General features: G+C 36.3%; 2 protein-coding genes across 5 annotated transcripts; both read right to left on the bottom strand.

Moving 5' to 3' along the window:
• Positions 1–7,531: 7,531 nt before the first annotated feature.
• Positions 7,532–8,963, bottom strand: LOC107593722 (TYRO protein tyrosine kinase-binding protein-like). Its single transcript, XM_016283575.1, has 5 exons — positions 8,823–8,963; positions 8,240–8,263; positions 7,978–8,136; positions 7,834–7,898; positions 7,532–7,698 (listed from the first exon to the last, which is right to left on the bottom strand). Exons 1-5 carry the CDS (start codon positions 8,866–8,868, stop codon positions 7,642–7,644), a joined length of 351 nt encoding a protein of 116 aa, XP_016139061.1. The 5' UTR covers positions 8,869–8,963; the 3' UTR covers positions 7,532–7,641.
• Positions 8,964–14,588: 5,625 nt separating this feature from the next.
• Positions 14,589–20,034, bottom strand: LOC107593635 (zinc finger protein 628-like). Of its 4 annotated transcripts, none has more exons than XM_016283443.1 (4): positions 19,976–20,034; positions 18,733–19,326; positions 16,537–17,513; positions 14,589–16,203 (listed from the first exon to the last, which is right to left on the bottom strand). In XM_016283443.1, the coding sequence occupies exons 2-4, from the start codon at positions 19,319–19,321 to the stop codon at positions 14,860–14,862; spliced, it is 2,910 nt and encodes a 969-aa protein (XP_016138929.1). In that variant the 5' UTR covers positions 19,322–19,326; positions 19,976–20,034; the 3' UTR covers positions 14,589–14,859. The 4 variants fall into 4 exon arrangements, with proteins under 4 accessions (XP_016138929.1, XP_016138927.1, XP_016138926.1 ...); XM_016283441.1 differs by lacking the exon at positions 19,976–20,034 and adding an exon at positions 19,644–19,967; XM_016283440.1 differs by lacking the exon at positions 19,976–20,034 and adding an exon at positions 19,654–19,967.
• Between the last annotated feature and the right edge of the window lie 703 nt (positions 20,035–20,737).

Here is a 20,737-nt window from a genome sequence, read left to right as displayed (position 1 = left end):
GGGATCATTACACTCCCAACAGCAATCAGAACTCTCTCCCAAAAGTAAAAGACAGATTAAAATCTTTATACATTCAGTAGCATGGTAAAGGAAGAGGGAAACGGAAAGAACTATTCGTACTTAGCCGTTTGACACTGGTAAGGAATTATGAGAGATGGTATGATGGAAAGAAATGTATCAAGAATAGGTCTGAAGTCTATTAACTAAAACTTAGACAAAGCAGGCTTGACTTTTAGGAGAAATAAAAATAAATAAATAAAATCTGACCTTCAGGTTTTGGTTCACATTGTTTACAAAGTGGTCTTTTGCCTAAGTACAAATGAGGATAGTTTGACTTTTATCTGCTTAGGTTGTTTACAATAAGAGGAACAAGAGGAAGTACAACACCCTTCCTCGTATCCTTGTGAGAATTCTTTAGGCAATTGTTGGGAATAGACAGGAAAACTCAGGGACACAGAAGAGGTCGTGCCATTAAGCCTTACGTAAAAGACAGGGGATTTTTGAATATGTAATGAGCTTTTGTACTGATTTATCTTAATGTTATTTACATAATTGAAATGCTTACATGTTTAAGTGAGCATTTAATACTGTACAAGCTGTACAGGCCCACATGAAAAATGGATAGTGAAAGGCAGTCATTAATCAGGTCAACTCCCTAAGAAACATATAATCATTTCATCATTAAAAAAACAAACCGATATATTACCTGAAGACACTGATTTCATTATTTGTAATGAACAGAACCAAGGCTCCTCCTTTATTCCAGCGAGCAGAACATTCTGTTCCAGGAAACATTTTATCAGAAGAGCAGTACAGCTTCCAGGATTTCCTTGGCTGAAGAACACTTCAGGCTATTGCATTGTACCAGTCAAAACCACTCTCTCAAGAACATTCTGCCATAGTGCATCTGGAGTGCTTATAAAGTCGAGGCCAAAACTATTTCATAATGTGTTCTACGAATGCTTTAACTTATAAAAATACAACACAGGCCTAAGACTTGAAGAAGGAACATAAAGGCGGCCATATTTCTGGGATTGACACCATGCTGAGTCATGACAAAACCTCAGCTATTCATTCATGACATGATATCATGGCCTGCTGTACAAGCATCAGATGAAGTTTTAAATCCGTCCATTGCTTTTTTTCCACTGCATCTGACACTCATCCTTCCCTTTTGTGTCATATCCTGAATCTTCTCTAATCCCATATTTGCCAGAGCACAGCCACCCGTTCAGCTCCCTGTGCTTCTTGTCTGGCTGATTTATAGCCAGGCACTGGTGAGCCATTGATGTGCCCACATGATGCAGAGCAACAGAGGGGGTGAACGACGCTCATTATGACTAGCTCTTAATACCCTCTAATATGAAGGAGGGTGCTGGGTGCTCCATCCAGTGTGCTGAAGAACCTCAGTTCAAATAGTATACAGCAAAAAAAAAAAAAACCTGGGATAAGGGAAATGCATTTGTGCTTTTTCTCATAAACTGCATCATAAAAAAGTACAAATATGTACTGATTTTGGAGATTCACAAGTCTTAACGTCGCATGATGCTTTAAACAACAATAAAAGAGAAACAGGAAAATGAGAGACCACTTTGAATATGCCCCTTAGGCCCTGTCAGTTTGCAAAGCTCCAGTGTTCTGATAAAATAAGAGGATGACCCTGTTACTGACTTTTTTCAGGCCAAGGATCATCAATGTGACATGTATTTGCCCAGCTCACTCTGACTGGCACTTTAGTCACACAACACTCCTTTACTCATTGTCACTGAACAATGTAGTGCTCTCCACAAATACACACACTTACAGAGGCAGAAAATTAGCAGGGCAAATCAGAATCAAATTATCCAGTCTATTTCCCAGCACTGGCTCAGGAAAATCATAAGTGGGTCAGAAACTTTGATAGAGTGAACTATTTCACTTGACCACATGTTCTGAAACTTGCTAAGGAGAATCCTGCTTCTGGCTCCTCTCATCTTTCTATGCAATTGTAATGCAAATAAAAACTGTAATGTAATTAGAATTATACCAAGAGAACTCTTCCTTTCTCTCTGTCTCTCTCTATATATAATGTAATATTTTATTATGTGTGTGTGTGCATATATAAAATTTGTATATTTATTTGCATATATCAAATTTGTATATTAATAAAATACAAAATACATTTTAAAAAGAAGAAGAGCCAAAAAATAATAATTCAGGGAAATTTTTTTTTTATAAGTATATTTGAAGCCACTTAAATGCAAGTTTACTATACTAAAAGGCGTACTATACTAAACGATATATTGATGACATCCTGCACTACACAGATTTTTGTCCAATCAAATGCTTTTTAGACTAAGAATGACCCTCCCCAATGGCTATTTAAAAAAGAGGGAGAGCGAGATTATCAATATGTACCAACTTCCTGTTTCAATAGGACATATAATGTATTAGTGTAATATACACTACCACTCAAAAGTTTGGGGTCAGTAAGATTTTTTTTTTAAATGTTTTTAAGAAAAGTCTCATGCTCACCAATTATTTGATCTAAAATCCAGTAAAAGCACTAAAATTGCTAAATATTATTGTAGTTTCAAACTATTTTCTATTTTAATATATTTCAAAATGTAATTTATCGGTTGATGGCAAAGCTGAATTTTCAGCAGCCATTAGTCCAGTCTTCAGTTTCACATGATCCCACATAAATCACTCTAATATGCTGATTTGGTGCTCAAGAAACATTTCATATCATTATCAGTGTTGCTGTTTTCATATACATATATTATTTTTGTGTAAACTGTAAAAAAAAATTCACAATCACATCTTTTCACATTTAACCTGTTCAAGATTCTTTGATGAACAGAAAAAAAATATTTATTTGAAATAGATTTTTGTAGCAAAAAAAGAAAAAAGAAAGAAAGAAAGAAAACTTTACTGTCACCTTTGATCATTTGAAAGTGTCCTTGCCAAATAAAAGGTTTTAAAGAAAATCTCACTTATTGCAAATTATTTCATGTAAAAAGAATGCAGCTTTCAGAATGACACAAAATGGTTTTGTCCTTCATCGACAAAGCAATGAAGATGTATTAGCACTTCTTGCTGGTGTTAGTTCTTGCGAATCCTCTCCCATCAGCATGGCGTTTTTTTATCAACACCAACCACCCGAGCGCTAACACAGAGAGAGTTTGTTTGATTTGACAGGGCACCCAATCTCCCAGCACCGATCAGGCCTCATACTGTAGCAATGAGGAGGGCAGGAAGATAACAAGGCAGAAGCACCACATTCACTCAGCCTGACACGATCAGATTACGATCAAGTATTTGGCATTTTTCATAACTTTGTGTTTCAAACAGTTGCACAATAAGCGTTCTTATGAATAACATGCGTGTGACTAGACCTCACAGGTTTACAGAACTCCAACTGTACACATTACTAAATTGCAGACGCTCTTATCACACGTCCATAGTGAACACGAATCATGCGGCTGAAATGGTTACATCATGTTTACCAATGCATCATAGTTTCAGAAAAATGTGTTTTGGTGGATGACATAGTGATCAGTGTCAGGAAGCTATTCATTTTAACTACAACGTCATGAAAAAAAATGAAGAATTAATAGCAGTTCAGTATCAACACTGTTGGGTTATGCAGGGAGGGATTCACAAAGGTTTAATTTTCTAACTTAAGTAAGACTTGTGTGCTCAGTGAAAGGTCACAGAAATTCCGTAATTTCAGCCAGTTGCAAGAAGGAAAAAGAGAGCCTGTGTGTGTATATATGCTTGGCTATATTAAATACGTAAAAATGTCTTCACTAATACAGTGGGATATGTTGAAAGCTGACTTGTAAGGTAAATTAAGGTGGCCCCCACTATCTTAAAGTCTTATAAATCAGCCAACTTGTAGTTCATTTTAAGTCCAATAATGTCAACCGATTACTCTGAAGGTTAGGTTTAGGTAGAAGGTATAGTAAAGTCATTAAATTATTATATAAATCCATTGCATTTATGAGATGTCTTGACTAATATACACTACAATCTGTAAAATGTTTTATGTAATTGAAAGTTTCTTATGCTCATGCTGCATTTATTTGATCAAATACAGTAAAAAGAGTAATATTATGAAATATTAAAGGGTTAGTTCACCCAACAATGAAAATTCTGTCATTAATTACTCACCCTCATGTCGTTTCAAACCCGTAAGACCTCCGTTCATCTTCGGAACACAAATTAAGATATTTTTGATGGAATCTGAGAGCTGTCTGACCCTGCATAGACAGCAACGCAACTGAAATGTTCCCAAGTTTTGCGCACAAAAAGTATTCTCGTAGCTTCGTATAATTGCGGTAGAACCACTGATGTCACATGGATTATTTTACAGATCTCCTTGCTACTTTTCTGGACTTGGGAACATTTCAGTTGCGTTGCTGTCTATGGAGGGTCAGACAGCTCTCAGATTCCATCAAAAATATCTTAATTTGTGTTCCGAAGATGAACGAAGTTCTTACGGGTTTGAAACGACATGAGGGTGAGTAATTAATGACAGAATTTTAATTTTTGGGTGAACTATCCCTTTAATACAATTTAAAATAACTTTCTAGTTTAATATAAACTGTAATTTATTCCTGTGGTGGCAAAGCTGAATTTTCAGCATCATTATTCCAGTCTTCAGTGTCACATGATGCTTCAGAAATCATTCTGATATGCTGATTTGGTGCTCAAGAAACATTTATTATTATTATCAATGTTGAAAAATGTTATGCTGCTTAATATTTTTTTGGAAACTGTGATACTTTAAGTATTTTTTGATTAATAGAAATTTCAAAAGAACAACATTAATTCTAACATTATAACACTATAAATGTTTTACTGTTACTTTTTTTAAAATCAATTTAAAGTGTCCTTGCGAAAAAAAAAGAAAAAAGTATCAATTCTTAAAAAAAAAAAAACCTTACTTGCCCCAAATGTATCTACACCTTTAGCACGAGACTGTCCAAGAAGGTAAACTTGACAAAATGCTCATTTGGGGAAATTGATATACGAGTAAAATACATTTATTTAAAAAAAAAATAAGCAACGTTTTTTCTAAGGGTTAGAATGTGGGTTTGGGTTAGTACAGTATTTCAAGCGAGTGTATAGTTTAAAATTAATATAATGTACAGAAAAACAATTTAAAAACCTGATTGCTTTATGTGGCTATCTCTTCCATTCCTGGACCATTTCAAGTCATGGATTATAATTTTAACATCCACATTAATACCTCATAACAATTCACCAGAACAAGCATTCAGAGTAAGTCTACTTTACTCTAAGACCACATACACTACTGCTATCCAAAGCCACATTCTCTGGTTCTGAAAAAAGCATTAAAGATGGCCTGTGAGACTGAAACTCCATTTGTTGTGCTTGTGGTGTTCAGTTAAGGAATGTATTTTGATAGTCTGATAAATTATCAAGCTATAAGCCTGAAGCTGATAACTGGCTGCCAAGGTCAGGATAGATGCCAAACTCCTCTTGTTCCTCCTCTTATTTGTCCTGCCCAGCGCATACCAACAGCATAAACTGGGTAGATGAAGACGAAAAGTTCATTACTCACATATTTCAAATAGTAAGGGACCATGAAGTGAGAAAAGCAGGGATACATATTAACACTGCACACTCGAATACGAATCAAAAGCTGAAAACAGCACATAAACAGTCAAGTATAGAGTATTTCCTCTTACATTGAGGAGGGGGGGAACAAAACTTCAACAAACAAACCACTCCAAATTCAGAAAATAATTGGTTTCTTTCACTGAATATGTTCCTGCTGTTTCTTTCTGAGTAGTTCAATTATACCAGGCTTTGGGCAAATAGTGCACAGGAAGCAAAAGAAAGTCTTTGAAGTCCTATTAAAAAACCTGATGTAAGATTATTAAAAGATTAGCCTAACCTAGTTTCATCTGAACGCCCTTTGTTTGTCCATGTGTCCCGCAAACAATAGCTTTAAGACAGAATCATGAAATATGCACTGATACATGCCACTGATTTCAAATTGTAATTGTCGAAATAATCCTAAATTCAAAGTTTAGTTTGTATTTGCCTTTTCCTACATCCAGCAGAACTGAGAGGGAGAATACCAGCCATGTGGAAGAAAAAAACTGTGCTGAATGACTAACACGCATACAGTTGATTTAAAATGTAGAAAACACTTACCATTAGGCCCAAACCATTGACGTAAGGAACGGGATAGCAGGAATTAGTATAAATGTAACGTCTTTCTTTACCATCAGTTTTCTATTTCAGTTAAGCACTGTCATGTTGGAGCAATAGTTTGTAATACAGTAGGCTATCAAAAACTGTTATACAATACCTATGCTATCAGTCAACAGGAGGCTGTCAACATTTCTTATCTGTTATTAATAATTGTTAGGCTGCTTGAAAATCAACACAAAGCTGTCTTCACAGCTCGAGCTCTGTTTTGGCATATAATGTCATAGCGTTCTGCCATCAGTCAAAAGGTCTGGCCACGCGAGACTAATTATGTCAAAGCATGATTTAAGTTGTTTATGCTGGGGAGAATTATCATTTTCATTGTTTGATAAACAGTCTGACGGCTCATGTCTTAAATCTCCATTTAAATTTCGACAGCCTTGGATGTTAGTCCAGCATGTGAGACCCATTTGAAATAAATATTGGCAGGCCTACTTAGGTTTCTCAGAATATTCACTAAAACGTCAATTAGTGTAACGACAAGCGAGATATTGATTCTGTTAGGCCTAGATCAATCATGCATCATCATTACTGTAAGCGGCAAAGAATTAAGCCTCAAAATAAAACATGAATGATAGATCTGAGAGAATTTACAGTAGGCTAAATGTAACATAGGCTATGTAGCACACTGAAATAATAGTGCACTCTTGTGGACGTTGGAAGTGGTCACACTCAAGCTAAGAGCGCAATTTAAATTGCTCTCTGTGCAAAGCCAAAAGTCAAGCACCATTCAGTTTCATTTCCTTGATATTCTTTGTTTTAATATTATCACACTTGGCTTACGTACACAGAGCAATAAATCGGCAATAATGAAAATGCCCATAAGAAGTAGAAAGTATAGCATCCAGAATGTAAAACTCTGGACTTAAAAGTCAGGACATAAGAAAGCAAAGTATTTCCGTTTTGTCTAACTGATTCACTGTGGTCATGGGATTTCTAAACAGGTCCGCTACACTGCATCTACTTCTGTAGCCACTTGGGGAAATAAAATAAAAACAGTGCATGTTTGAGTGTGGCTTCATCCATCATCCACCGGCTGTCTATAAAAGTAGGTAAAGAAATGATCCAGATAAGACCACACAATCAAAACAAAACATTTATTTCTACATAAAGAGCAAGGGAATTATATTCTGATCTAATTCCATTACAAAGGTTTTGAATAAATAAAACTATTACAGATGGAAACAATTGTTACAGTGATATTAAAAACTACAAATTCTATTCATGGTTTGCATAAACGCCACATGACCAATCACATGGATTCAAAGTATAAGGAATTTTGTATAAATTAATTATTGTAGCTTATTTATACCAAATACATATTTGTGACAGGCAGTTTAGAAACGTATGCAACCTCCAAATATTCTTAAGTTTTCACACGACTCACGATTAACATTATTTCACATGGTCACCTCATTTCCGATACTGCTGAAGATCACTGTATATGTCTGATTGGACTCCATAAAGTTCCTGTCAAATCATTATGAAAAAAAATCTCACAAATATGTTGCATTTACTATAAATACTACTTTATTTTTAGTTTTGTAGATAAAAAAACAACGTTTTGTGGTACATTAAACACATAGCTGAAATTGCTCATTTTACCTGATAAGGTGATTCCATTTCAATCGTCTTTGGCCTCATTGATGGCTGGTGAGTTTTTGCTTTACCTTAAACATCAGAAAAATGTTGTCATTTTGACTGGAACAGCTGTAATTCTGTATTGATTTCTCTTACAAACAGACATACCTGACCCACAGCACCTGGCATGTGTATGTAAACTGCCTCTTCTTTTCTGATGGGAAATGAAACAATAGACTGAGAGAGCAATGAGGAGTGTGAGGATGATGTCACAAGTGATGATCCCAATAGCCACTCCAATGTCCAACTGGTAACATGAAGTGCAGTCTGAGAATCAGAAAAACACATTGGCACATTCATTGTAACATGCCAAAACAAGAAAGAAAAAAAAAATCAAAAACTGAATTTCAGATATCTATGGCGGAATTACCTTGATTCCCCTCAACAAAGCCAGCTGATGAAAGTGAGAACAGAAGAGAGGGAAGATACATTTTTATAATAGCGTGTTCTCAAGGCAATTAACAGAACTGAAAATGCCATTTCCTCTTGATTTCTTGCATTAATCAATGAGTTCATATAAATCCACAAACAAAACACATACACAAATAATTCTGTAATTCCATTTTTCACAACCCCGTTAAACCTATACAGCTTTATATTTATATTGGCTGGAATCCTTTTTTTTTCAGGTTTTTCCAGAAATAAAAATATATTCATGATATATACTATTACAGACATTATACAATATACGTGCATACTTAATATATACATATTTAATGTAGAATATACAATAAAGTATATAATACAGAAAATACAACACTACTCATGTGGTGTGTAACTTAAAAAAATGATATCTGGTTATGCTTTCTCTATTATCTTGTTGATTGTAGTGCTGAAAATGATGCCAAAATCTGTTTCATTTAATTTGTGAAGAATATATATATAAAATATGTTGAAGTTCATTTCATCTTAAAACCTTATGAGTTATGTGAAAGTTTGCAAAATGCACTCACCGAGTAGTCCATTCATTGGGACCATTAGGTATAGAATCCCTCTCATAATGAGTACAGGTTTTGGGAGAGAATTGCTCAGGGTTGGTGAAGCCTTGACTTGAGGTCTCTTTAAAAGAGCACAAGAAGTCTTTCTGCCCGTGAGCTAAAACACCTTGAATATGAGACTGAATGATATGGAAACTGCCTGTGTGTGAAAAATCACAGAGTATGTGCTGATGACTTATCGCCATCCATCAAAATAGAACCAAAGGCTATTGGGGAGGAGCTACACGTGCTGATGTGCTATCTCTCGCTCTCTCACCCACACACACAACCTAGTTCAGGATTGAATTTCTTTACATTTTATCCTGTTAGTGTTAAAATACTTCTAAGTTTAAAGTACAAAAGTAAATTGAAAACTAAATCATACAGTGAGCATACAGTTCATTTACATTACATGCAGCTGAAAATATATGCGTTTCCGTATGTCCTTCTTAGTAAATGTATAGTTTCACTTCTCAGTAAGTTAGATATGTGAGCAAGAGGCTAGTGAGAGGGACCTGGGTGTTAATGCGGTTAAAAGCCTCACAGCACAGGATGTGACTACTAAAGCCAGTATCTGATAACCCTAAACAGGTACAAAGCAAAACTTATATCCTGTTCCACTTACAATATCTTTTTATTTAAAAAAGGATGTTGGTTTTTACATCAGTGATACAGGAGTGTGTAGTTCAGTTTCACCTGAAGACCTGCCTTGTTTAGTAGACGGACAAATTGATGAGGTACTGTTTTCCTAAATCTCAGTCCGACAGATAAATGACCTTTGCCTTACAGTACCTTAAAGCACATGAGCTTTGTAAAGATTATCCTGCATAGTTACATAACTTAAAACATGCAAAAAAGTGTTTGTGATGTTTATATTTATGCATTGAGTGTATTTAAAATAATTTGTAGATTGTAAATACATATCAATGGACATGGGGAGAGGGGGGGGGGGGGGGGGGAGGGGGTCAACATTTTGTTAAAGCATTAAATTAAGTTCTCCAACATAATATCTATCATTACTGAGTAGCCTAAGTGCAAATAAATGTAGAAATTTATGTGATGAAAATTGGCTTGTAAAGAATTTCTATTTCCTCTTTTCTTTTTTTTTCAGTGGAAGAGTCACACTCTTGTGCTTGTTTTGGACAGGAATTTCTGGGAGATTCCAGATCACAGTCATTTATTACTTTTCATATTTATAACAATACTCAAAAAATGACACGCTTATGTAAAAGATTTCCAAAGTGTTCACTGACCAACTTAAATGTATTTTGTAAATATAAACAAATTTTGATTTTGATGGCTGCAACACACTCCAAAAAAGTTGGGACAGAGGCAAAATAAAAGTGAAAAGGTTATAGATTATCCACGTTAAACTGTTTTGAAAGAGTTCACAGTAAGTAATAGGTGAGGGTGTCATGTTTGGATATAAAAGGAGCATCTCAGTCTTTCCAAGCCATAGCTCATCACTTTGTGACCCATTTCATGAGAAGTGTCAAACAAATCAAAAATCACATTTCTAATTGCAAAATTGCAAAGAACTTAGGTCTTTTAACAACTACCATACATAATATTGTGAAAAGATTCAGGGAATCCAGAGAAATCTCAGTCTGTGTAGGGCAAGGCAGGAAACCTCAGTTAAATGTGCATGACCTTTGAGCCCTCAGATGGCAGTGCGTAAGAAACTGTCATGCTGCGGTCTTAAATATAGCCAGATGGGCTCAGGAGTACTTCGGGGAAAAAAATGCTGTCACTTAACACAGTCTGCCGCTGCATCAATAAATGCAACTTGAATCTGTCACTCTAGGAGAAAACTATACATCAATTCTATGCAGTGATGCCACGGGGTTCTCTGGGCCAGAGCTCATCTTAGATAGTCAAAAATAGTGGAAATGTGTGCTGTGGTCAGATGAGTCCACATTTCTACTGGTTTCTGAGAAAAAATATACGTCGACTTCTCAGTCCCAAAGACCAAAGGAACCATCCAGATTTTCATCAGATGCAAAAGCAAACGTCTGTCATGCTATGGTGGTGCAGCGGCGCAAACAGCATGGGTGACATATGTGTGACATACATTGGAATTGTAGAGAGACATATACTGCCATCAAGATGACGTCTTTCATGGGGAGTCCATGGTTATTAGATCAAGACAATGCCAGGTCTCATTCTGCATGTGCAACAACAGCGTGGTTTTGTAGACACAGAGTGAATGTGCTAGACTAGCCTGCCTGCAGTCCGGATCTGTCTCCTATTGAAAATGTATGGCCCATCATGAAAAGGAGAATCAGACAACGACGATTACAGTCAGCTGAGCACCTGAAGTCTTGTATCAAGCGAGATTGGACGGAAATTTTGCTTGCAAAACTTTAACTGTTTAGTATCCTCAATTCCCAAACAATTAAACATTCTAATTAAAAGGAAAGTTGATGCGACACAGTGTTAAACATGTCTCTGTCCCAACTTTTTTGGAGTGTGCTGCAGCCATCAAAATCAAAACGTGTTTATATTTACAAAACAAAATTAAGTTGGCCAATGAAAACATTAGAATTTTTTTTGTACTTCAGTCAATTAAATAAAGGTTAAAGAGAATGAACAAATAACATATTCTTGTTTTTATGGCATTTCACAAAATGACCCTACTTTTATGGAATTGGGGTTGTAGATCAAATAAATTCACAAATCTACTTTTGTTGAAGATCTGAGATTTATTAATTGTTGTTATATGCATAGAAACTAAAAAGTTTTGTATGCAAAACAGTGCAGCAGGATATAAGAACTCCCACCTTTGCTTATTCAGCTATAAAGCCATAGACTCAAATCTTACTAATAAACCTGTTGCAAACAAACTAAGAGGGTGTCTTTTATATAGTCCTGGCTCTTATATTGACACCTTTAGGATCATAATGCATAATTGCACACCTTTTTTAAAAAAATGAAAAGAGGAAAAGGAGGTCTTCTAGGGCAGAAATACCCAAACCAGGGTCCGCTGTTTGGCCCGCCATGCCACATCACAAGAGGAAAGAAATAATTATTATTTTTAAAAAAACATAAAAAAAACTAACAACCTTAATTTCTAATTGATCTTTTTTTTCTTTTTTTTATTGTTTGCATTTAATGTAAATAAAAATATTAGTTAAATATAAACTTAAATGTAATGATTAAAAAATACATTTAATACATTTTAATATTGTATAGCTGGATATAATGTAACATTTATTTTTGGCTCACGTTTAGTCCAGTTGAATGATTGGCCCCTCGCATTGAAATGTTTGGGCACCTCTGTTCTAGTGGAAGAAAATAGTAGCAGGTCTGAATTATCCACTAGGTGTCAGTGTTTTTCTTTCACTGCATTTATTGCTGTTGATAATGTGCTAGACAGAGTTCCATTACTTGTATTATAGAGTTCTCGGTATGATTTTGTGTGACATAAATAAGGTAATTTGATCTTATTTACAAAGCAACTAAGATATGAGCACTGTTAGTGCAGAGAGCCGTAGGCTAAGCTATATTTCAACTGTGGTAATTTAAAATATAAATCATCTATAAATCATCTACGATCAAATGTCGTATGCTATTGAGTGTCAGCAAGTCTTCCATTGTTCATGTCAGTCTTCCAAAGATCTTCATGTTTTGCAGTTTGCTCTGACATTCATGTAGACTTCGTCAGCTAAAGAAACACATGAGCACATGCATGTTAAATATTTCTGTGCACTGATATGGCTATTTCAGGATTGCTAAAGAAAATTTGTGTTGTGTCTATGTAATATCTCACCGTTTTCTTTCTTTTGTCTGCGCTTGCTAGCATACCAGTAGGTGGTAGTAACAATGAGGACCGTCACAGCAACATCAGCGAATATAATCCCTGCTATAGTGCCAGAACCGACTCCATAACATAAGCCTTTGTCTATGAGAAAGAACACCCGTACACCCTGTTTAATACATTCATGAGACCAAATGTAAACAGGTACAAATGATTGTGCAGGAGTCTGTCGAGTAGCCTATCTAAGGAATCGATATGACTGATTTGAACTGTACGCAAGTGACTGAACAAATAATGAACATGCCGACCAAAACGCAAATCTTTCTTACCTTCAACAGCACTAACCATAGCTTGACACACGACGACCATGACGAAGAAGAAGAAGGTGGTTAATAGAAAAGAAACACATGTAATATAGATATTTTAATAGTGGACATTACAATGTGATACACTACAAAATGCAGCAAAATAACACTATACTCATTTAATGATGTACACAATTATCAGTGTTCTGCATAAATTGCCTAAGCCACCAACACTAAACAATATATGGAAAATAACACCTCTATTAAAAAAACTGTTAATTTGCTTACTCAGAAAAGTGCACCCACATCTAACATATTGCTGCAAACTATACTGTGCACGGTGGTCTCATACAACAGAGTGGGTGTGAAAGAGAGGTGGAAAAAAACAAAACATTGTCTCACCTACCTAGCAGAGCGAGGGGAAAAAATGTATGAAGGATTTTCTTTGTCATTTCCTGTTCAACACTTGTGTGATCTTTCAACTAACAAGACAAAAATGCAGCTGTGTTCAATATATTACATTTCAGATAATAGCACACATAATGCAACTAGTGTTCAAATAAAACATTAAAATTTACTTTAGTTATTACTAAAATAAATATGATTTATGCAATTTACGATACAACTGTACTTAAACTGAAATCACAGCAGGGAGCTATGCGCAGATACTTCACCGACCGGATTCTACATACAAGTACGAAATACAACGGATTATCACAAGCTTTAGCATAAATGATAATAAGCCTTATGGACATACTTGACTGTTAAAACAAGTCTAAAACATGCAAGTTGAGCAAGACGACCACACGAGGAGGCTTTAAACAAAATTGCATAATGTTTTGATTTTACAATTAAAAGCTATTTAAATATTTTAAAACAACGAACAGAGTTGCTCTTACCAATGAAGTGCCGTGCAGCGCTTTATTACAAGTTTGGAAAAGAAGCTGCTGATCGGTTAACCTTCCGCCCACTCGGTTTGTACGTTTCCTTTACGAGTCATTTCAGTTGGTGTAGCTTATGTGAACCACCCAAAATAATATTTATGAGACCTTTATGGGTAAATCAAAGACCTGAATATATACATCCGTGTTCTCAATTTGAAATATGACCTTAATATTACTTTTATTTATGAAAAACATTTCACATTAAGTTCTGTTTCATCAATACAGTATTCATTTCAAAGAATCACCAAAACAGTATCATGATTCTAAATTCTTAAAGTGAGGGCAGCCAAGATGAATTATTTAGCATGTACCCAGAAAGAACTGAAAGCAGTACCGAAACACCTTTCAGTCTTTAAAAAACCCCACTGTAATCTCCTCTGGCTCACAGCTTCCCTTAACAAATGGTTTGTTTTTTTAAACAACTTAAATAATAACAATAATTTAACAAACCAATGAAACTTTATGAGCAAATGCTTATACATTCAGTAAACAGACATGGTTCCTTATATCCAACATTTCTGAGATACAGAAATGCACTAAATATTTTAAAATCTATTTTTTCCTATATGTTATCGTTTTTACTGACATGTTATATTTTATTGAAATAGAAGTGACAATTACTTGTAGTGGTGCCTTAAAGTATTTGACAAAGTACACAAAGTCGATCAAAACCGAAGGCTGAATTTGAGCATACACACACACACACACAGAACAATTAACAAAAGAAAGCATTTTCCCATTTTTCCAATCTACATTTATTGTATCTTATACGACAATGTGAAAATGAAATAAGGTACTGTGAAAGAAATGTCAAAAGTATAATACATTCAAAACACACTTGGTTTTAAGAAACATCAATCTTTCCCAAATTTCAATTTGGTAAAAATTATTGGGACCCCTGTTTTCCAAGTAAATGGAATGGAAGTAAAGATTGTGTAATATCAATAACTGCAAATCAATTTTAAATAATAATAATAAAAAAAAGAGATATACTCTTGAACTAAGGATCACAACTCTGTGCCAGATCGTAGTCTTTTTCTTGATGGACTACATGGAGGGGACTGTTCTGTAGTGTGAGAGGCACAGTTAGGAGAGAGCTCAGGACTGTCGGTGTCGGCCGCGTGCTTCATGTAGTGCTGGATCATATCCTTTTCAGGAAAGACTTGTCCACAAGTCACACACTCATGAAGCATACCTTCCAACATATCAACTCCGCTGTCTTCATCCCCAATCTCCACTTCCATGCTGCTCGATTCCACATCTTCATTCATTTCCACCTCTACATCAAATCCAGATTCGTTTTGCCCCTGCGGACAGTCTTCTGATTTGTCTCCCGTCATGGTAAATTCCATTTGCGACTCTGCACACATCCTGTCAGGTGACACAACTTCTTTGAAAAATCTCTGATCTTTACTGGCCTTTTTGTGGTAAGTAATTTCTGAAGAATCAGTAACTAGATTATGAGACCCTGTTTGCATAGAATCCAGCGTTTTCTTTTCTGAATTTCTTTTTAAAGGGGCACAAACTTCTACTCCTGCCGTTACAGGCAGGGAGTCGAGGTCCTTCAAATTTGAAGACCTTTTCTTGATGCGGTCACGGTCATCCTTCTCCTCCTTTACCTCTATTAGGCATAATGGTGTCATGGGGCATGTGGGATTGAGAAATGCAGTATCCGATGAATTCCCTGGAACCGTTTTTTCAACGCACAGTGCATTAGGCTTCAAACTTGAATTAGTTTTCTGCTCATTCTCTGCTTCTACTTGAGCAGTAATGTTCATTTCCTGATTTGCTACTGCAGCCTGTTCACCTGCCTTTACATTTTCTCTACCAAACACTTGAACAGAACCCTGATCTTCTAAAATGCTCCACCTCTTCTTTGAGGTACTGTCATGACTTTGCTCAGGAATGAGTGTATTTGAAAGAATGTTGGTTCTGCAGGGCTCTACAGTGTCTTTCTCTGCCTCTTTACTAATGATAGTGCCGGATGGGACCACCGGCATGGAAACGATACGTGGAGCAGATGAGGGTGTTTCTAAGACCAGAGAGGATGGTAAAAATTTTTGGGAGCTCTTGGTAGGATCTGAGGTAGATGAGTACTGTGTAGCAGAAACTGGCAGAAGCATGACTAAAGGCATACCTGGAGGAGGCTGTTTATTTAAAGTAAGTTTCCACCTACCATCAGCAGGCTTATTCTGGTCACCGAATGAAACCATGTGGACTTCCTTCAAGCTATTGGGGAATGTGGCAGGCATTGATGCCTGAGCAACAGTTTGGATGATTATGTTAGGAGTAATTGCTTGCATTATTTGTGGAGAGGGAGTTGCTTTCGGTTTGGGTTTCTTCACAGCAGCCTGTAAACAGAATTAGAAGATTACATTAAAGGGACATTCATTTTTTTTTTAAATTTCCCAACAGATTTATATAGCTTGAAGCTCTTTAAAGCAGTGGTTTTCAAAAAATGTTATGTTAAGCATGAATTTTAAATTCAGAGAATAGTATGTGGCTATCTAATATTTATATTTTATTTTATCTTTATTTCAATCAAGATTTTAATAGTTTTAATTAACAATAACAACACTGGAATGAAACTTATGTCAAATTCAATCATGATTCAATGTGAATTTTATCCATTTTTAATTACTACAAGACACTTTGTATTCTAAGAATTAAAAAAATAAGCTTACCACTGGTGGTGTCACAACTCCACACGTCTTCAGGTGGCTGTCATAACCCTGTTGATGTGGGAAGCCCAGGCCACAGTCCTGGCAGAGACATGGCCGCTGTCCCGCATGCCCTCCCATGTGTGACATAAGCATGAGTGACGAGCGGAAACCCATCCCACATTCAGCACATTTCAGGACCCTCTGGTGAGTGCTTCCGTGCTTCTTTAATTCCTCAATGCTTGCAAAGACTTGGCCACACTCCATGCAGCGGATCTCGTCTGTCTTGGTAGGCAAAGCCCCTTGATGACCCCAACATCCTGTGTCCTTCTTATGCTTATCAAAGTCCTCCTGACTCTGAAAGAAAACCAAACACGCCATGCACTGGATGTTCTCTGGCTTACATTCGTGGTTGTGGTAGAGAGAGGGCAAACGGAAATGACGTTTGCACTTTAGACACGTATACGGTAAGACGCCCAAGTGAGAGAAACTGTGGCGTAACAAAGAAGCCTTGCTGGAGAAGGTCTGCTCACAGTCGGAGCAGGAGAAGATGCCTCTGCTGTGCCATTCCAGGTGACGAAGCAGCGAGATGCGAAGGCGAAAACTGGTGCCACATTTGAGGCACAAATGTCGCTTCGCCTGTTGCCTGTGTGCTTCGACATGACCCTTGCACACATCTATGTCAGTGAAAATCTGCTTGCAAAAATCACACTGATAGAACTCTCTCTCAAAATGGTTGGTGTCCAAGTGCTGCTGGAGCTGTTCCTCTGTCTCAAAGATGTTTGAGCAAACGCGACAGTGGATGGAGGCTTTCTGGGAGTGAGAGCGAAGGTGTGCACGGTAATTGACTAACTGGCAGAACTGCTTGCCACATTCATCGCAGCGGTAGGGACGAACACCCGTATGCATATTTAAATGTTCTCGGAGTAAGAAGAGAGAGGAGAAGGTGAGATCACATACATGACAGCGATTCTCTTCATACTCTCCAGATCCATTTGTCTCTGAAATGGAAGAAAAAGGTGTATCAATAGCTGCTGTAACAGGAAATCATTTGTCTCGTCAGGCTATTGCAATCATCAGTTAGAATGGGCTGGAAATTACCAACCAATCAGTAATGTTTTTCATTATATACCATCATTTTCCAGCAAACAATAATTGTTTATGGATTTACAGTTTAGCTGCTAAGGAGTTACATAATTGCTGAACGATTTAAAACGATTAACTATTTCATTATACATTTAATGACAAAGAAAACAATTTCTAGCACATGTAATTTCTGCAGATAAACATTTTTTAAACAAATGAAAAAAATAAAATCTCAAATCACTTAAATGATTTATTATACATTACATACAGTATGAAAATTGGATATTTATTTCTAGATTTACTAAAGATCACATTTTATTATTGTTTAGAACAAAAGCTTATGAGTGCTCAAATTTACATTTTAATTTGCTAATTATTTGTGTATGTAAAGATTAACTTTCTATGATCATTATAAAGTTGATAATTTATATGATATATATATATATATTGATCTGAATCTTTTAAGTGTGACAAATACGCAAAAAATAAAAAAAAAACAGGAAGGGGGCAAAAACCTTTTTTCACACCACTGTGTGTATATATATAGATATATATATATATATATATATATATATATATATATGGGTGTGTGTGTGTGTAGATTTATGTATGAATTTTTTTGTGGTAGGGCAAGTAAACCTTTTTTGTGTCCGCGAAACAAAATTCTTACTCTTAAATAAGGTAAATAACAAAATATTGTATAAATTAAATCACAATGCATTGTTTGGAAAATGATGGAGTACCTGACCAGGAAATATCATCATCTTCTTCCTCCTCCTCAACATCATCCTCAGTCAAAACAAATTCTGCATCCTCATCTGTCCTTTCCTCACTAGACATAGCATCATCTGTCGTGAGACCAGAGGCTTCCTGGCTCAACTCTGAACATTTCTGTTCCTTAAAATTATTTTCCTTTCCCTCTTTTCCGTTTTTTATATATATATATATATATATATATATATATATATATATATATGGGTGTGTGTGTGTAGATTTATGTATGAATTTTTTTGTGGTAGGGCAAGTAAACCTTTTTTGTGTCCGCGAAACAAAATTCTTACTCTTAAATAAGGTAAATAACAAAATATTGTATAAATTAAATCACAATGCATTGTTTGGAAAATGATGGAGTACCTGACCAGGAAATATCATCATCTTCTTCCTCCTCCTCACCATCATCATCTTCTTCCTCCTCCTCAACATCATCCTCAGTCAAAACAAATTCTGCATCCTCATCTGTCCTTTCCTCACTAGACATAGCATCATCTGTCGTGAGACCAGAGGCTTCCTGGCTCAACTCTGAACATTTCTGTTCCTTATAATTATTTTCCTTTCCCTCTTTTCCGTTTTGCTCTACATCATCATTTCTCTGTTCTGTCCCCTCTCTTCTTCCTCCTCTTTTCCACAAATTGCAAATGACTTTATCCTTCTGCTCTGTGGAAATGATTTTGGAATTGCTTTGAGCTCCATTACTTGAAGAGTTATCTTTGAAGGGAGTGGAATATTGATGGTCCTGAAGAAAGCTTTTGTCAGCCGATGCACTCGCAACAATGCAGGCATCTTCACGACAGGTTGCAGGCGTTTCAGTCTCTGGTGCTGGCTTTTCAGTGCCATTCTGGGTCGGCAAAATGTTCTCTTTAACACTCTGTGGCTCACAGAGAGGGAAATTCCAGTTTGAAAAACCCAACTCTGTCAGCTGGATATCGAGGGTAAACTCTGACATGGTGCCTTGAAAAGAAATAGGAAAGACTGTCTGTGCAAGTTTGTTCAATTTTGCTGTGAAGACATTAAGGGTTGTAATTATTATTATTTGTTCCCATTAATTAAGAGCCATATGTGTCACATATATAAACATAGCATACGTGTTCCTATATAATTTATATATATGACATTAATAAGGTGTTATTATAGCAAAAGAGGTCTCTCCTGTTTGCAGAGAAATTTAGCAAACATAGTGTCTACAACATCTAAGATGAACTGCATGGCTTAAAGACATTTTTGTGCTGTCAATTCAATCGCTACAGTGAATACAGAAGCAAGTTTACTTCATATTACCTAGAATTCTTCGACGAGCATTTGAAAGCACCTTCGCTTCAGGATCTACTGTTCAGCAATGCAACAATCAATCCCTGATCATGCCAGGTTTATTAACTGCTCAGCGACATCTATTATGACAATAAACCACAAATATATAATGCGTGATCGTGACAGCTGCCAGTGTTAAAACTGTTTTGTCACGAATCAAACTCAGATCAGATTGCGCGAGCATATAGAAGAAATAAGGTGAGCCACTGTCCATCCGATACTTCCGGTATAAAATGCCCGACTAGAATGTGGATGTTGCCATCTACAGGAGGGGAGCGTTAAAGCCACTCACAGCAGACGTGTTTCTCTCAGGTCCTGGAGGGCCGGTGTCCTGCAGAATTCAGCTCCATCCCTAATCAAACACACCTGAACCAGCAAATCAAGGTCTTACTAGATATACTTGAAGCTTCCAGGCAGGTGTGTTGAGGCAAGTTGGAGCTAAACTCTGCAGGACACTAGCCCTCCAAGACCAAGTTTGGTGACCCCTGCTCTAAATCAGGTGTCAAACTCAATTCCTGCCCTGCAGAGTTTTGTTCCAACCCACATGTAGTTTTCAAATAAGCCTGAAGGACTTGATCAGTTGGATCAGGTGTTTAATTAGGGTTGAATATAAACTCTGCAGGGCCGAGTCTGACACCCCATGCTCTAAATTGTTAGTTTGAATATAATTGTATTATAATTATATTATTTGATTTACCTGTAGTAAAATGTCAGCTGTAGACACGCAGGTTTAGATGTTGGATTCCACAGGAGTTCTTTCTCACAGTCCTCTTTCAGTTTTAAATTTTTTTTTATTTTATCTACAATGCCAGAAAACTGCATCTCTGGATTTTTTCTTTTTGTGCCTCGAGGTATTATTATTCTTTCTTGTTCTTCCAATGTAAATGTATGGGTTACTATGGCAACTAAAACTGGTTTTGCTCAAAGGAAGACGATGCCAGCCTTTGCAGTGTCACAGAAATTCATATGCCTGTCCATGAACGCACTGTCCTGAAATCATGTTCTAGTAAATCAAACAAGCTTTCCTTAACCACTTAAGTTCTATTCTAACTCG

The sequence above is a fragment of the Sinocyclocheilus grahami genome, unplaced genomic scaffold (assembly GCF_001515645.1).
Source record: "Sinocyclocheilus grahami isolate Dianchi unplaced genomic scaffold, SAMN03320097.WGS_v1.1 scaffold175.1, whole genome shotgun sequence".
NCBI classification, from domain to species: Eukaryota; Metazoa; Chordata; class Actinopteri; order Cypriniformes; family Cyprinidae; genus Sinocyclocheilus; species Sinocyclocheilus grahami.
The sequence above is the reverse complement of the archived record's forward strand: the minus strand, read 5'-3'. Positions and strand labels throughout refer to the sequence as shown.

Bases quoted from the DNA above. Each gene is read 5' to 3' on its own strand.
- LOC107593722 (XM_016283575.1), bottom strand. From the start codon at position 8,868: ATGAGAGGGATTCTATACCTAATGGTCCCAATGAATGGACTACTCG. The intron at 8,264-8,822 runs GTGAGTGCATTT...CACTTTCATCAG, and splicing joins CCCAATGAATGGACTACTCG to CTGGCTTTGTTGAGGGGAAT. The intron at 8,137-8,239 runs GTAATTCCGCCA...TCTGATTCTCAG, and splicing joins CTTTGTTGAGGGGAATCAAG to ACTGCACTTCATGTTACCAG.
- LOC107593635 (XM_016283443.1), bottom strand. From the start codon at position 19,321: ATGTCAGAGTTTACCCTCGATATCCAGCTGACAGAGTTGGGTTTTTCA. The intron at 17,514-18,732 runs GTACTCCATCAT...CTTCCATTTCAG, and splicing joins TGATGATATTTCCTGGTCAG to AGACAAATGGATCTGGAGAG. The intron at 16,204-16,536 runs GTAAGCTTATTT...TTCTGTTTACAG, and splicing joins GAGTTGTGACACCACCAGTG to GCTGCTGTGAAGAAACCCAA.